Genomic DNA, 17,806 nt, shown 5'->3' on the forward strand with positions numbered 1-17,806 from the left:
CTGAGGAGATCACTGGGCAGAACTGAGCCAAGACCTGCCAGTGCTGAAGGAAGGTGAGAGTCAGTGCCAGAGGACCAAATCCTGGATACCACATTAGCCACATGAAGGTTTTGACCTTCAAATACAATGGGTTGCAGCCAGACTAAGTCATCGTCATCACCAGAAACAGAGGAATCCCTGGGAAGGAAGGCAGAAAACTCTTGTGGCCTGTACAGTTTCTACAAGGTTTGCATGGCTGACATGGGAGCTGGAATCTGCAGCAGACCCTCAAGCAAGGTCTGCTTTGGGGGGACAGAGGAGATGGGAAGACTTACGCTATTTCTTGTGCCTTTTGCCAAGATTCAGATTGCACAGATTATGGTAAAATTCACTCGGCAAAACAGGCCTTTATTAAAAAAAAAAAAAAAAAAAAAAAAAAGAAAAAAAGGAAAAAAATTTCTAGTGAGTATCAGGACTGAGATTTCAAAAAGTACAAGATCTGTATAAATTCAGCAAGATGTCCAGCACCAGATTATTCACGGTGCAACAAAGAACCTGGGGAGAGGCCAATGGGACCTCGCGAGGGGAACACCATCTACCTCGCCAGCAGACTGCCAGTCTTAGGTTCTTCTCAACAGCAGATGGATTTTCCTTGTTCCTGCAGCATCTCAGGTCCCACGGGAGGTATTGGTTGCAAGCAAGCACCTGAATATTGCCTAATGGAGTAAGCCAATCACTAACTTAGCTGGCATGTCCATGCCCATCCACTAATTAGGTTTTTTTCTTTTTGGATGCATTTCCACCGTAGCATTTCTTTTTCTTCTTTCTCCACATAAAAGTGTAAGCAAAAGGACTGCTTTCATCTGTAATAAGTTAAAATCAGAAATCACCTAACTAACAAGTAACTGATATTGGTCCTTGGAGCCCAAAGAGTAAAATCCATAGAAAATCTATTGGTTCCATTTTTTTCTGGTATATCCCATGCACACCCCCATTAGAAAAACGGGGTTTATGAATCTTATCATACAGCAAGGAGCAGTACCTCAGAGCCAGAGCTGACAGTCCGTGGTAGAGGTCTGGGCTCTCTCAGATTGCTAAGTGTGGTTCTTAGTCACTGCTCAATCAGTCTTCACATGGCCATTGGCCAAGGCAACGGGGACGGTGGGGGCCCCCGGCTCGGCAGTCTCATCAAATCGTAAGCGCAGGGTGTTTCTGATCACCAGCTGCTCCATGATGAAAGAAGCACAAAACCATGGGATGGCATACTCCAGGGTGATCAGGCCCATGAAGTCAAAATCAAACTGGGAATAGTCCCATGGGCAGGCATTGAACTGACGTAGGATGAGGCCGGTGGTGAACTCCCAGAGGTATGTCCAAAGTGTGTAAATGAAGCAGCGCACTAAAATGTTACACTTGTCTTTGAGATATAGATACATCTTCTCCACAATAAGGATGGAGGTGCCATAGATGAAGAGCGCCCACACACTGGTAACACCTGGGAACTTCCAGTTAAAGTTGACCACAAACTCCCAGGCAGCTGTGAACATCACCTCACAGAAATAGCCATGAATAGCGTAGAGGTACCATCGGGAGAAAGCAGTCAGAGGTTCTGCCGCAGCCATTCTTCTGCGCACAACCCAGCAAGCACTCTGAAATGAAGAGAGAGAGAGAGGAGTCAACAAGGATGTCACAAGTCCTTATCCCCCAGGTGGCAACACACACAAACTTGTAACATCCACAAAGGACAAACCTGACAAAGAAGTGAATTTTAAATCGTCTCGTCTTTACCACAGCAAATTTTAAGTCCTGGGGAAAGGCGGCACCTTACCGGGCTCCGAGGCTCAGAATGGGCCCGGACAGCGTATACTGCTCTGCCTGAGGAGCAGGATGCAGTTGGTATTGCATTGGTGATAAGGAGGGAGCTGACAGGTACAAGGGCTTTGCCAGGGGTGAGGCTGCCAAAGAACTTACTGGTTGCAAGTCAGAAGAAAAATACAGTCATCTCACAACGAGCGCACATCACCTTTTTGCTCTTTTCAAGAAACAGCACTGTGCCCTACTTTTCTGATTCTAATATGGAATAGATTAGATGAACACAGCATTGAAAACCTGGGCCCTTCCAGCTGTCACCTACAATCTCTATACCCAAAATGTTTACTGTAGTGAAAAACTGAGCTTTGATGGGAGCTATGGAAAGGGAACTGGAGGAGAAAATTTCAGAGGTTTTACACTTTCAGACACCATACCTTGCACCCATTATTCAGCTGAACTGTTATTTCTTCTGTTAAAGAACTCATGCATTGTATGGCTAGGATTTGGAAAATAATTTTCTTATGGTGTCACACTGCCCGATACTAAGTCAAAAAGCACAAGAGAGCCATTGAAATTCATTCAGATTTGGCTTCAGGACAGCAAAACACAAAGGAGGAGAATAAAAAGGAACAGCTGAGCATAGAGAGAGGTGGTTAGTCATGATAAATAGGAAAGGAGAACAAACTCTAATTGTCTCTACAGGAAGAAACTTGGTGAAGAGGTTTTGAAAGGGCACTATTTGCTTATCACTGAACTGTTTCAGCACAACTAGTTTTTACACTTTTTGTAGAGATTTACAAGGTCCTAAGCATTGCTCTGCCACGCTACAGTCACTGGCCCAAGCTGATTTTAAGCATAATTTTACTGAAACCTTACAGATTTACACAGGGTGAATTTGACCTTTCATTCTTAGAAACTTACTCTTTCAAGTTGGGTTTCTCTTGACTCTTCATCAGGCACTATTTAACTTCTTTGCTCTGCACTTGTCAGTTCTGTGGCACAAGGTACTAGGAAAGGACCACACTAACCTTACGTGCAGTCATTCCAATGCCATCTGGAAAGAGACTGTTCCTGTCCTGCCCTGTAAACGCAGTGCCTCTCTGAACAAAGTATTAACATGCAGTGTGACTGAAATTCTGATAGGAGCTGACAGAAGAGAAACGTTTATAAGGAAAAAGGAACTATAATAATGAACATAAAGAAGATATACAGAATATTCACAGGGCAATATTGAAAGTGGAAAGGACAGAGCTGTATCCATGACCTGTTCACTCGTCTCTTAAATGGACACCCAAACAACCTCATGTCTCCTAACAGTTCAGTCCCAAGAGACGCTGCAAGACAGCAGTGGAGGTGGCACACGAGAAATATGCAGGGGGTATATCTCCACGCAGTCCACAAGAAGCTGATGTGTAAGGGCACCACAAGCTTTCTCTCGGAGGAGAATGAAAGTCTGTCAATGTACTTTGCCAGCACAGTTGATAAGCTTAGGAGTTTGAATCCTTGTATCATTCCTCCATTCTCGCATAATTTCAAGAACAAATCAACAGTCAGAGGTACAGGAGTAAGGGAAGCAGTAAGAAGGAAATGGACTGTAGGTATCTTTTGTCAGAATGGGGATATATGGCTGCAGCAGGAAGGGAGAAATTTTTATATCTGAGGAGACAGACATCACAATATGCGTAGGCCTTAGAAGTCATACCTATTGCTAGGTAAGGCACGGAGGAAATACGGAATGTCATTCTCCAGGGAAGAAAATGATTGTAAAGTTTTTACTAAGCTGCCAAGGGATTGTATGGTTTTCCTCTCTTTTCAATAAGCCTTTCTAAGCTTTTCCACTTGTGGTCCTTAGTCCTTGCACTTCCCTCTACAGCTTCACATGAAATGTATTTGAACTGTTAGCTAGGAGCATCCACAGCATGCAGTACTGTCTGTAAGGTTTTCCTTGTAATTTTTAAAATCTCTTCACAAAGTTGGATGAAATGGGCAGAAGGTCCTTCCCTCTCAGTCCCTCCCTTCTTATTCCAAGGATCCCCTCACCAATTATTTCTGTTGCCTTACACCTGCCCACCAAAGCCAAAGACTCACAGAAACATATCCAACAAGCCACGTCCTGTTCTACCCCACACTATTTCCTCTATGCAATGAATATTTCTCTTTCCTGGTTCTATACCACGTACTTAATAATTATCTATTTATTCTCTGTTTATTTTTTACACTTTGCAAAATATCTAGTTACTACACTAGAAGTCTAATAACTGAATCTAGACCAGGTCTGGGACAACATCTACAATACAAGTTAACCCATTGCAAAGACCACTGTTGACTTCTTTTGAATCCTGAGCCTTTTACCACAACTGCAAGGAGACAAGCATCAATGCACTGACACTGTCTCAGTATTTGCCTTCTACTGCCACGTGCCCAGTCAGCCCAACCTCGATGGGAACGTCCTTCTTATCATATGCTTGAAAGAGTCCTCACAGGCTGCCGGCTGATTAAGAGCATCCCAAGACAGGGCAGATGCCGAACTGTGGTAGCCCAAACATAAACTGGTTCCACTGTGCTAGGCACTAAGCAAATCCATAAATCACAGCTCCTCCTGTAAAATATTTCATTCAAAATAAAACAAGAAGTACACAGTAAGACATAGAAGGGAATGGAGGACACCTAGGGAGACTACAACAAGCTACAGCACATCATTGCACAAGCTGGGGACTGTACAATGTAATGGTTACAAGTCACTTGAGCATTTACAAAACAATTAAAATTGCAGCTGTTCCCAAGCATCTTATTTCCCAGCCATACCAAATTGGCTGGTGCCTGGTAGGCAATACAGAACAAGAAGGTCTCAAGAGGGAAATGAAGGAGAAAAGTATTGTTTTATTGGGCAGCAATTAATGATAAAAGGATCAAGCTGAAAAGTAGTTGCAGGACATTAGTGGGAGAAGCATCCAAACAGAAGGCCAAGACTGGATTCAGTAAGAGATGCAGATTTGTGAAAAGCCTCAAGTAGATAATTGAACTTGGTGATGCAAGACTTTTAATGGAGTGACAGTAATAGAGACCAAAAAGCTCTGAACATATGATAGCTATTCAGTCTCCTGAGGAAAACAAATGACACTCATCACTGAGGTGGTTACAGTGGGATGGGCAGCGGCATCCTGAAAACCAGAAACACAGCTGCCACCTACACAACTGTCTCAGCAGAGAGCAAACAAGTCATGAAGACTGCACATGGATGGCCATGCTTGTACTGAGGCTGGTCACACTGTGTTGTTTTGTGGAAAACAGGGAGCTTCTAAATTCAAAGCTGTGAAAATGCTTTCCATCATCAGCAAATTATATTTCAAGGAGCTAAAGTAGAAATAGTTCTGCTAATACAATGTTATTAGGAAGCCTGAGCTAAGCCAGCACAGAAATTTTCCCTGTTTCTCCAGTAGGACCTTCTTTTCCAGCTTGCTGATAGAAGAAAAAAGGCAAGTCTATGGAAACCACACATGGGCCTTGGAGGAACACACAGGCCTTTCCCCAACTGCCTTGCCTGTGTGGATAACGCTGCTGGCAACACAGGGGCCAAGAGGCCCTCCACCTACAGTGAACAAGCACAAGCCTAACAGGGGGAAGTGTATGAAGGACTGTGCTTCTCTACAGAAATCTGGTTCAGAGGATCAGGGCAGGACTCTTGACTTAGGGCTGCAAGAAAATAATATTGTAACACCACGAAGATTATACTTTTATATTTTAGAATATCAACTCTGAAATGGATATTAATCATCCCCTAGGTTGAGGTAAGATACAGATAAACCTGATGCACCAGGCCAAATAAGGAGAAAGGATATAAATCCCAGACTGCCTCACTTCACGTGCAAGACCCTTCTGTGCAAGAGGAGCACTTCCATACCCGCATTCGGTTTTGCAGGTGACGCAGCCCGGGCAGGCAAGAGGCGAGTGATCGGAAAATGGGTTGATGGTAGACCAAGAAGTAATGGCAGATTTGTCACACACAAGCACTGCAGGGGAGACATCAGTGCATGTCATATTCATGCCTGATTAAGTTCTTGAGCACTGCCTGGTTCATTTTTTTCAAAGCTCTCCTTTGCAGTGGTTTTCTGCCTGTTTCCCTGCTACCAAGCCAAACTGTGCTTCAAAAAGTCTCTCACAGATTGTCTCTGTTCCCTCTACTCCAGCAGAATTATTTAGACTCACAGCCTCTGGATGGGTATAATGAGACCTCGTCAAGATACTCTGAATTAACTCTGAAGTGCTAATAAAAGAAAAACACAAACAAAAAACCTCCATGAGACAATTCCCTTGCTTAGTGATGGCCTGAGGCTATAAATTCTGTCAGCTACTTGATTCAGCGCAGGTGAACTTGAACTACTGCAGGAAGTTCCTTATTCTTAGTGCCCGGTTGTTTCTGCCAGTTAAAAAATTAGGGCACAGTGTTATTTTACAAATTCATATTTTAAGTATTTATTAATATTTAGTTTTATAACATGCATGTTCATATTTCTAAGAAATGCCTTAGATACATCTATAACCCTATGTTACTTTTCATAATTACTTTTTAATTTGAAAGAGTAACTGCAGACAGAGGCGGCACAGATGTAGTAAGTGGGACAATGTGCTTCCCCCCCCGCAACCTGACCTTTATTTCTCGTAACCCTGCTCAAGTGATAACCACCAGTGGCGTCTGGTCGTGAAGGCTGCATCCAGCTCAAAGTGGATTCGGGGGAGACAGATAACAACACAATAGCCAAGGGCTAGTTGAGCATGTGCCAACCGAAATATGGCTGGTATGCAAATACGACTGTAAGTCAATCATCTTACTCCATAAATAGTGGACAGCCCAGGGCACACTGAGCTCTCCTGCACGGCAGCGGGCTGCACGCCAGGATCTCCCCTTGAGTAGGGAGGCCTCTCAAGGTTACTCCTCGAGGCTGAGAGAATCCTTATCACATCAGACACTTGGTAAGTGAATTGGGAGTAAGAGCGCTGAAACTTTGAAATCTTACCTAACTGATATAAAGGATTGATTGCACATATATAATCGTTTAGACATAAACTGTTGACCAAGTATGGGACTAAGTCTGGATCCAGCTGCACCTAGACTCCTCTCTGGGAAGGAGTTTAGAACCCAAGGGGGTCCCTTCTGAACCTCATGACTCAACGGGAGGGTCTCCCTGACACTTTTGTCTGACCCTGTCCTCTATGCAGTAAATACTCAAGTGTACCTTGCCATCAAATCTTGTTAAACCACTGTCGCATTTACTATCAAACTTTGTTAAATCGCTGTTTTATATCAATAAACATATTGCTGCTTCTCTCTTACAAGTGAAGCGCATGACTCTTTCCGTGACAGTAGGATACTTCAGTCCCTCCAAACAACAGGACTGCGAGCAGCAGACAACTCTGAAGTAGAGGGCACCTGCCGCTCCCTGACCGTAAGCTCTACTGCTTATGATATTCTCCTTCCTCAGACCCTTCTTACCCAAACAGTACTTACATAAAAGTAACCGTTCTTCATTACTTTTTTAACTACTTTCATTGGCACATCATTGTAGCTCCTGTGTTCTTCCTTCAGACTGGGAGAATCAGACGTGTATTGCTTTTCTGCTTTAACCAAGAGTGGAGTAGATACAAGGATGTGTTGATAAAAATTGATATGCCTTTTTGGGCAATACCTTTTAAAATATAACTCTTCCTCTCTTATTTTGTATTTTCCCTGTGAGTAAACGCCAAATGGGCACACCTTTGCAACCATGGACAGCATTCAATGAATGTGCTGCAAATCTGGCTTCAACATTTTCATATAAATCTTACACAAACCATTAGGAATAAAGATTTACAGAACACTGGTGCTGGATTTGGCCCCAAGACATTAGTTCATCAGTGTTTAAAGATTTATGCAGTAAAGTCTTAGTGGTACTTATGTGCTGAAGTCATAACTCTGAGGAGATATTCATCCTTCAGGTACCTGAGAGCCTCAATTAACTGCGGCTCAGAAAATAGAATTTCGACTGTACTGAAGTGTGGAATAGTTCCAGCAGATCGCTTAATCAAGCCCTGCAATGACGCTAAAAGCATGCCACAGACAGATGTCTCCAAATACAGACTTGATGTCCATTCCTTACTCTTAGCGCTTTCAGGATAGATCTGGAGTCCTGGGATTTTGGTCAGTTCTGAATGTATTAATCATCTGGTTTTGCTGCATCTCTCTCTGTACTCCACCTCCATCTGGATGCACATTGTCTCCCTTCCTCTGAGTTCTACCCACACCGCCATGTATTGTGAGTAAGAAAGCACAGCCCATTTCCAATCTGCATTTTCCCCTCATTTTCGTCTCTAGCTCCTTTCCCTTAGAAGGCACATCATTTCCCTGCCACTCCTCGTTACCTTGCCTGGTTCACTCTGTACCTGCTGGCAGCCTCTGATCTCTGCCTATCTTTCAAATCTGTTCCAAAGAGAACTGGGATACAGTAAAAAAGAATGACGACAAAAGGAGATTAAATTAATCCAATTACCAGGCTAAGCCAAAGGGATGGGGAAGTGTAGTTCTTACTGGAAATGCCTGTGTGTGGGCTGCCCAGAAGGCACCATTTCACAATGGGAAGGAGAAAGGTAGGGTTTTCTTGGGAGGGAGTGTAGAGGGGGAGCTGTTCAGAGAACAAAGAGAAAACACTAAGACACTGTTAGTTTAAAGAACAGTTTTCTGACTAATGTGATCTCATGAATGGCAATAGAAGTGCAGAAGCTGAGACTTCCCATGCCCTGCCTCACACATAGCATCATGTTACTCAAACACACCTTAGCCCACAGTGACCACTCCAACCTGAGAACAAATTAAGGCAGCAGCTCTTTACTTACAGCGACCAAGAGGGATGTTTCCTATGTTCCTGACAGAAGTTAAGACCCGTCAAGAGTCAAGCAAGCAGCAGATGTGCAAGACAAATCTGTGAAAAATGACTGAGTCCAAACTCGGCACCTAGAAGTATTATCACCGAATCTCCCCAGCATCTCTTTCAGGTAAGGTCACGTCCTTCTCCAAGCCTGTTGCTAGAAGACTCCTGTGCCTTACCTGCTGCCCTCCTCTGTTTGGAAAAACTGCCCCAAGTCCCCAACATTTGCTGATACTACAGCTCTCAAACAAGCAAGTGTCCAGCAAGGGCCCAAGTGCCCCTGAAGCGGCCCCAGCACAAAGCAGAGACTTTGAAGCCAGGACCCCGCTGTAGGAGCGGGCAGAGCTTCCCACTAACACTGCAGAGGAGGGAGCCAGCACTATGGAGGGTCTGCCCCCAAGGAGATGGCATGTCCGGGGGGCACAATCTGCCCTGAGAATCTGTATTAGCCGCCCTCCAGTTTTGGGTGCTCATTGCAGGATTCACCATTATCTTAACCTGGACAGTAAGTCCAGGTTGACTTCATTCTCTGCAGCGGGAGCAGAATTGAGTTCCTAGAACCAATTTTTCAAAAGCTGCCGCAAGTTTACAGCCCATGACTTCAGGCCTAGGTCTGAGCACTCATAGTTCCCTGACGGGCAACTGCCTGACTCATAAGCTTCTGGGAGCTGTATTCATTTCAGCTTCATTTCAAACCGTGCATTCAAGTACCGTGGCAATCAAAATTCATGGCTGTTTTTGAAAGCTTGAGCTTAACATGTTGTATTAGCTGAACGAAGCAAATCTGACATTCAAAGAACATAATGCACATCATGGCTTACCAGGAAAAAGCAGCCCAAAACAGAATGATGAATGGAGAGAGAGAATTTATCCTGAGAACATGCTGAGAGTTTACAAGATTTTGCCATAGCCAATATCCTTTCTACTGTACTAGAGAGCCAACAGACGTAAAGAAGAGACAACATTAAGGTCAAGACATCATGTGTCACCCATCTTACATGGTTTCTTCAAGCTGTTTGGAAATTCAGACAGTTCTTTTTTGAAAAGGGTTTTTTTTTCTTCTTAGCAAATGCCCCCATCTTCTTTCCAAAGCAAAATGAAAAGCAAATACACCAGTCCACTCCAACACTACAATAATAAATTGATTTGGACAACTCACAGAGGTCAGTATCAGTAACAAATAAATAGGCTTAGCCCAGCTCTTCTGAACAATCTGCAGAAACAAGCCAGAATCAGCATGCAATGGAGGAAAGCCAGGTTTAGCAAAAAAAAAAAAAAAGACGAAAAACCCAAACACATTTCACATTGAAAATGAAGCTTGGCAGAGAAAAATATTATGATCAAGGCAGCGAAGTAAGAGTATCTAAAATCCTAGCCTGCTAATACCCTGACACAATCCAAGTCACTTTGTGAAGAACAACAGTGTGTGTAAAAAGACAAAAAAAAATTAGAACTGTTGACAGATCCAAGGCAGTCTCTCCTAGTTTGCTGCAGGTAAAGCTCAAAGCAGTATTTCAGAAAGTTAGCTGCTTCTTTTACTGGAAATTCTTGCTGCATATACACAACTGTAAAGAACTATTTCCCTCTCCTTGTATTACTCTTCGCCAGTGCACAAGCCTTTATAAACTCCCAGTATTCAACTGATAGTAGGTAACTGGATAGTGTAAACACCTCCAGCTAGCAACTACAGTCACTCTTCATCTAGGAGGAACAGAACTGCTGCAGACCATAAAGAAACCTACCACCTTGGTCTAAGCTGAGTTAGGTTTAAACCTTGCAAGCAGAAGGCACTGCATAAAGACAGATGAAACATGAGGGAGCACACTTTTAAGCATCTTCAGAAACACAGCCTGAGACTGTCATAAAAAATTTTCTTATCTCTTTCCCCTTTTGGAAGTCTTTTGATAGCAATTCTACAGAAAATAATTTTTCCTCCTCAATATATATATTTTCCTTCCTAACATTAAACTACTGCTGAGATGTGAAAGAACCAGGTCTTCCAAGTGCTATCTGCTATTCACCAGGCTGTGATTCCTCAAGTTTCCTCCTAACAGCCCTGGTGGAGAAAACTTGAGCAGTCTCAGATTGCTAAATTATTCTTTTTCACCAAAGGAATCCTTGTGGAGCCTCCAAGATGGTGGCTACCGCATCTTCTTAATTTCAAGTTCACACAGGTCCTCAGAGGTAGAAACATCCTGGAAAGAAAGGGGAGAAGAGGATAAATCTCAGAATCCTACTGACCACCTCACTGTGTCTGACAAGATCCTCAAGTAGGCAACCATGCCTACAGCTAGGAAAGGCAGCTCCTCTGAGCTGTTTCCCAGAGTTTCTCCCACTAGTCCCCACCAATTAGCGTACTATGGGGATTAATCATGCCATCACTGGCTTGCAAAGTACGTAATCAGCAGTTGAAATATATTGTATGGGCAAATAAATTAGTGGTGACTTTTGTACTCTATTGTTCAGGTTTATTTCAATTCAGAAAAAACAAGCAGCAGCCTGTAAGCGCATCACTTAGGTAAACCTGTCTTCGTAGACCAGTCAAATCTCTCAGTCCTGAATAACAAGTCAACAAAAACTTAGGTTTTAGGGCCTAGTTCCTACGCAGCAGACATACCCCTCCACTGTGTTGGGTACTTCGTTGCTATTTACATCTTTGCAAAAGAAGGCTTACATTTTTAGTGCTGTTATTTCCTCAAGGTATCAGGAAACTTAGCATTCGGGTTACAACTACAAACACACCATCTTCATGGTTTAGGCATGCCTGCCATTTTTCTCTTTTGTAAACCTGAAGCATCAGATCCACCATAAACCTCTACTGTTTAGCGGTTTATGACTCCCCTTCAAGTCAGATTCATTCATCTGATTATGTGCTGCGTGTCCCAAGAAGGCAGCACCAGAGCTTTCCCACAGGGAACGTGACTGAAACTCTCAGCCTTCTGGAAGGTGGTAAGCTGAACACTCAAGAGCTCTTTTAAATAAAGCAATAACTCAGCATTTGTGCCCCACGCAGAACTGGTATTTGCCAGGCTATTTCTGCCTGCCATTCAAGGAAGCCTCTTATCTCTTCAGACATCAATTTCTTAACTCAGCATTGGTCCATAAGCTTTTACTGCTGCGTCCCACAGCTCCCTCCTTTTCCAATCAGTTAGCTTATGAAGGTACAGTCCCATGTGTGTCCCAGCACTGTTCTTCCAACTGAAACATGTGCTCTCAGCTGCAGCTTCATGCACTCCAGCTCATGAGCCAGGGAGCTCGGTCATAAGGATGCCCCGCGTCTCCCCTGACTACAGCTGATGTCACCTTGGTTCTTTTCCAACTCTTTCTGAGCTTCTTACTGCCTCTCTCCCAAATCACAGAACTGAACTGTTCTCTCACGCTCTAATTTGGACTGGACCACAGATACCAGCTCTAATGAAGGCAAATCAAACCACTACGCCTACATAATTTTTAATTCTATCTACAGATGTATAGATATATAAAGATACATAGACACGTTTATAAGTTGTCCTTATTGATTTATTTGACCTCTCTTCCCCTCTACTTGAAGGGGATGGATTTTTTTTTCCTATAATTGCTTCTTCTGACTGTGTTCATTTTTATGCTGAGGTGACCTTTTACAAACACTGCTATTGGAATCAGGATTCCTACCTGCAGCCTGCCAATCATTTATCACAGCTCCACAGGGCATGCTCAGTTCCAGCCTTTACACAACCCCTCTGAAAGCAGATCCATTTAATGTTATGTTTATACCCTTCTTCCACATCTCCTTTTGTGACTGCAGTGTGTACAAATGACCATGCTCTATTGAACAGTCTCCCCAATAAAACCAACAAACAGATTCATTGCTCCAATACAAGAAAGCATTTTCAAAACGTGCCTATATTTATTAGTCAGCGTAAGTGTAAGGCTTTAGGTTCCTTAAGACAGAAAAGTCTATATGTATGTGCACAGGGATGCTTCAGATGCTTCTGAATGCCTGGAGTCCAGGAATTCCTCTTTCATAGCACAGGGTAGCCTAGATCATGAAATAAAGCAATACCACATCTTTAGACTGCTTTGCAAATCTAGCAGTTTATGGCTGTGGTCCGTGCTGAGACCCTACTCACATTCATCCCTTCTCCCAGATCCAGTCTACACAGTCAGCCTTCTGAAAAATTCTAGACCATCTCTTGTGAATAGCAGCTAACATGCATCTGCTTCAGGACTCGTGGAATTTAACTGCATCATGTTAATACCACCTACTTGCTAAACACCTGAAAAAGGAATTAAGCTTCCACCTTAGAAAAGAAAATCCTTAAGAACTGCTAACTCTAATCCTAAACTCAGCAAGGAGATAAAAATACTCCTCACCTCTTCACTCCTATCAGCTGTCAATCTGCACAGAAGACATTTTCCACTCTCAGCTGCAGAAAGATGGCACAGTTGTAAAAGGTCAAAGCACAATGATAAAAGGAGACTTGAATTTGAGTCCACACACACAGCTGCTGCAGTAGAAGGCAGAGCAATTTTCTTGCTTGGTTCTTAAAGTTACTACCATATTTGTGTTGGCTTCTCTAGGATGCAGTGAGCCAAAGCACAGAAAGAGAGGAAAAGCTGGTAACAATTAATTTGGGAAAGCCTTGCAAGAACCTTGCCTTGAGAACAGAAGATGCATCTAAAAGAAGCAGGACGGAAAGACCGTGGAGTATTTGTAGAGGGAAACAAGGAAGAACGCACAAGTAAAATTGTAAGTGTATTAGTAGCTGAAGCCTCGTAGGGGGCAGATGTAAGGGAAGTAAACTCATCACTATTTCCTAATCATTAACTTCACCTAAGCAGATAACAATGAAGTTCCATAGATTTCCACAGATACTACAATGACAAGATAAAAATTTGGATACATGTTCCATCCTCCTTCTGGCTACCAACCCCAAGTTAACAGAATCCTTCAAACCAGCCTGGCTGGGAACCTTAATGGGGCCTGAACTGGTTTCAGCTAGGACAGGGTTAATTTTCTTCCTAGTACCTGGTATAGTGCTGTGTTTTGGATTTAGTAGGAAAATAATGTTGATAACACGCTGAGGTTTTTAGTTGTTGCTAAGTAGTGTTTATACTAAGTCAAGGATTTTTCAGCTTCTCAGGCCCAGCCAGCAAGAAGGCTGGAGGGGCACAAGAAACTGGGAGGGGACACCGCCAGGACAGCTGACCCAAACTGGCCAAAGAGCTATTCCATACCATATGACATCACGCCCAGTATATAAACTGGGGGAGCTGGCTGGGAGGGGCGGATCGCGGCTCGGGAACTAACTGGGCATCGGTCAATGAGTGGTGAGCAATTGCGCTGTGCACCACTTGCTTTGTATAGTTTAATTCTTTTAGTATTACTATTGTCATATTATTATTATCATTATTGTTTTTCATTCCTTTCTGTCCTATTAGACTGTCTTTATCTCAGCTCACGAGGTTTTTTTCCTGATTCTCTCCCCCATCCCAGGGGTGGGGGGGGAGTGAGCAAGCGGCTGCGTGGTGCTTAGTTGCCAGCTGGGGTTAAACCATGACAGGCCAGAAAATGGCCCAGAAAAGTGAGGCTATTTTCCTCTCTCATGTTGAGCTGCTGAGCAATTGCTGAGAAGAGGCAGCACTCAGGTATGGACAAGACATCTAAAGTCAGAAGAGATGGGGAAGGCACGTTAAAAAGTCTCTCAGTGGCCAAACAGGGCAACAGACAAAAGACTTATGAAAGTTATATCAGAGCAGTTTAGCCACATCATCTTCCTGCACCAATGCTTGTAGAATCAGTGCAGCTGGAACAAAGAATGAGAGTTTTGCTCAGTGGCAAAGTTAACCTGGCAGTACAGATCCATGCTTGGCTTAGGAGAGACATGCTCTTTGTGAGTCTTGCCTGGAAGCTGAGTTGCTGGAATACAGAAGAATGGGGAGAGGAAGAGGAAGATGGTGGAATATGGACCAAAAGGCTGCTCTGGGATGAAAAATAATCTTGAGAGCACTGGGAGAAAAGTTAAGATTATGACTCTTGACTGCATATGTTGTCAGACAGCTGACAAAACCCCAACAATGAAAGGTGCCGAGGTAAGTCAAGATTGCTTCTCTACCAGTCTCTTGTCTCAGATGACTCTGCTTAGAAGGCTACATTAGTAACAGCTTCTCTTGATAGAAGACACAATTTTAGTTTTACTAAAAGTAAATTCTACTCTGCTCTGCAGGCGGGAGTTCACCGTGCTTCTCTAGTTCAGCACTCCCTTCTGTCCAAAGCCCAGCAGCTGCTGCATGCAGAAAGAAGAGAAAATGACTGAATATAGCCAGACTATCTGCACTGACCTGTTTTGCCCTTACAAAAAAGGGAAGACAACTATTTTAAAACCTGTCTCCACTAACCTGGCACTGCAGTGGAGCATGGCTGTCATTTGACTAGCACCCCGACAGAATGATCAGCAGCAGGAACAGGCTCTTGTGTATTGTCTCCAGCAGTCTCAGCCCTGGGCTAGCAGCACATGTCACTGGCTGAAGGCTCCAAATGCATCTCGGTCCCAAATGGTAACACTGTAGATGAAATTGAACATCCTGCCTTTCTAAAGTAGAAGTTTAAGACAACTGAATTCCTTGCATCTTCAGTTGTGTCAGAATACTTCACAGTAAGACACATATTCCCTTAATATTACTACCAGAAGGAGTGGCCAGGTGTCAGTAAATCAAGGTACCATAGGTCTGTACAAACAAATGGAAAGACAGCCTGTGCCTCAAAGAATGTGTCGTACTATGTCATCTTTCTTATTCGCTGCTGCTGCAGAAGGAAGATCTAGAAACCAGAATCCTATTTATTCTGTTTTTCAGGCTTCAAAAAGAAAATGTTCCGAAACACACATAGCTCTTGGTTTTTTTCATATATATTTGTTTAATTCCTGATGATTGACAAGACATCCTCATAATGCAAACACAGGCACTAAGTGGCCCAGGTCCTTGGCCATCTCAGAAGAGAGACCAGACACCAGTTGACTCTGGATTCTTTTACCTGCCTCTGGATTCTTTTACTTGTCTCTGGAAGCTGCTCTTTCCAGAACAGATAACTCATGTTGATGCACAACACAGAAAGTTCATGTTCTCACTGTCAGACCTTCTCTTTCATTTACAAAAGCACAGATGTCCCTCTGGACAGTCCGGACAGTACCTTTCACGAACTCTGAATTCCCCTTCCAAAAGTGTTTGTGATGGTCATAGAGGGGCTTCAGGAACATGTGGGGACACAAGTGCAAAGGAGGAGGAGTTGGTGGCCCAGTGGCTCTGTTCAGCTGGGGTTGTGATGTGCACAATCTTTCCCACTGCTGGGCTCTACAAGCAAAATGCTCATGCCAGGGAGAACTAGCTACTGCAGACCCAGACTGTGTTTTCAGTAACTTTGATCTTACTACTTTGGTCAGATCAGAGACAGAAACCTGATACTCGACTTCAAACAGCTTCAAGCCCAAAGCTGGCCTCAGAATCTGAAACTTATTGCCCACCTCCACAATATCAGCTGACCCAGCAAAACGTATTACCTCTCCTTAGAAAACCATATTGCACTTGATCTTTGAAGAGAAGGGAATACTGAGCTGAACATACTTCACCTGGTTCTCAGAAGAGGCTTATTTTTGAAGTCTCATGGCAGCCTAGTGGCCAAATCCTATGAAACGCAGGAAACTCTCAGCTGAAACACTGGAAGAGATGCTATCTACCAGGCTATGTGCTACAGAGCCACTTACACCAGACAGGAACATGTAAGAGGAAGTGATAAGATCATGACTTCCCATCCATGAAGTTCCGTTCATTCTTAACTCCTCCTGTAATTAGTTTCTCTTTCTGTCAAGTACCAAGCCTCCACTAATTTCTGTCAACTTGTCAGAGGAAGCTTATTCCACTCTGCACCTGGTCGGAAGGACTCAGTTTCCCCATGGGGCCTGACAAGCACAACCAAAAAAGAAAACAACCATGGCTGCGCCATCCTCCGCAGCACAGAGGTAAGCCTGCCATCCTGGAGTCTCATGCAGCAGTAGAGGCCTTTTAATGGAACAGCAATTCAGTTGGCTTCTTTCCATTGAACTGTAACCAAAGGCTTTACCCAGCTACCATGTAATTGTCCTTTTGTATTTAGACAGAATGGCCTTGGCCAGGGGTGACAAGAGTGTCCTGCCCTGTTAATGACTGGCCACAGAGCTCCCAAACAGGGCAGGGCTTTCCCATGGTGACACTATTTTCTGCCAGGGAATTTCTGCCCAGCTCTTCATTTGTGGTGCCCTTAACTCCTGACTTACGTTTTCAGCTTTTATTTTGCCATCTCCTGAAGATAAAAGTTTAAAGATATATTCTAAACAACTGCTTGTTATTTTAGGAGGCACAGTTGTTAGTTAAGCAGTGAGGAGCTGATCCCTCCTTTGTGTAGGCACTGAGCCCTCATTGACTGAAACGCACCTCTGACAGCAACTTGTTCTTTGAGATTCAGCCTCCAGTAACCTGCCTTACACTATCACTGCAACATGATACCATTCTAACAAATTAATTATTTGCATGACACAGTTTTACTAGCTTTTGACTTTCATATAAACATTGCCCCCCCACACACAGAGGCCCAAATTCATTCATTAATTTCAGGCACTTAACAAAGGTACCTTCGTTACAAGCTTTGTCTCTGCAGGCTCCCATTTGTAGCTAGAGAAGGACACATCCTGGAGACAAAAGTGGAGTTTGAGCATTCCTGATGCTACCATTCCTGCATCTTTCCAGTACCTACTTAGAGGTGCTTAAAGCATGTACAACACTGATTTATCCACCTCAGTGAAATACCTGAGGTTACACAGCATAATTTCAGGTCTTATCAAACAAGATTTTTTCTTTATCTTGTTTTCCTTCTGGGCAACAATAGGTACCTTATGCCTCTGGGCAAAGAGCCAGCTGAACAAAGATGCCAGTTCTCATCTGTGTGTTGGGAACTGTCTTGTGATAAGACTAGAAAAGAATTCTTCAGTTTTAAGTAAAACAGTTTGACACTGCTCACACTGGTCACCAAAAAAATCCCAAACCCTAAATTCTTTTTAAACCATCTTTAAAATCTGCTCAACAAACAGAGCATCAGGTGACCCACA

The 17,806-nt window shown here is 43.4% G+C and overlaps 1 protein-coding gene across 1 annotated transcript in view; it reads right to left on the reverse strand.

The window, feature by feature from the left end:
* Positions 1-447: 447 nt before the first annotated feature.
* The window catches only part of TMEM229B (transmembrane protein 229B), a 34,719-nt gene continuing 17,360 nt past the window's right edge, over positions 448-17,806 (reverse strand). The window contains exon 3 of the mRNA XM_050898036.1: positions 448-1,628. Within this exon, the coding sequence (XP_050753993.1) occupies positions 1,098-1,601 (504 nt within the window). The 5' untranslated portion in view covers positions 1,602-1,628 and the 3' untranslated portion in view covers positions 448-1,097. The remainder of the gene's footprint in view (positions 1,629-17,806) is intronic.

This window comes from Gymnogyps californianus, chromosome 5, assembly GCF_018139145.2.
Source record: "Gymnogyps californianus isolate 813 chromosome 5, ASM1813914v2, whole genome shotgun sequence".
NCBI classification, from domain to species: Eukaryota; Metazoa; Chordata; class Aves; order Accipitriformes; family Cathartidae; genus Gymnogyps; species Gymnogyps californianus.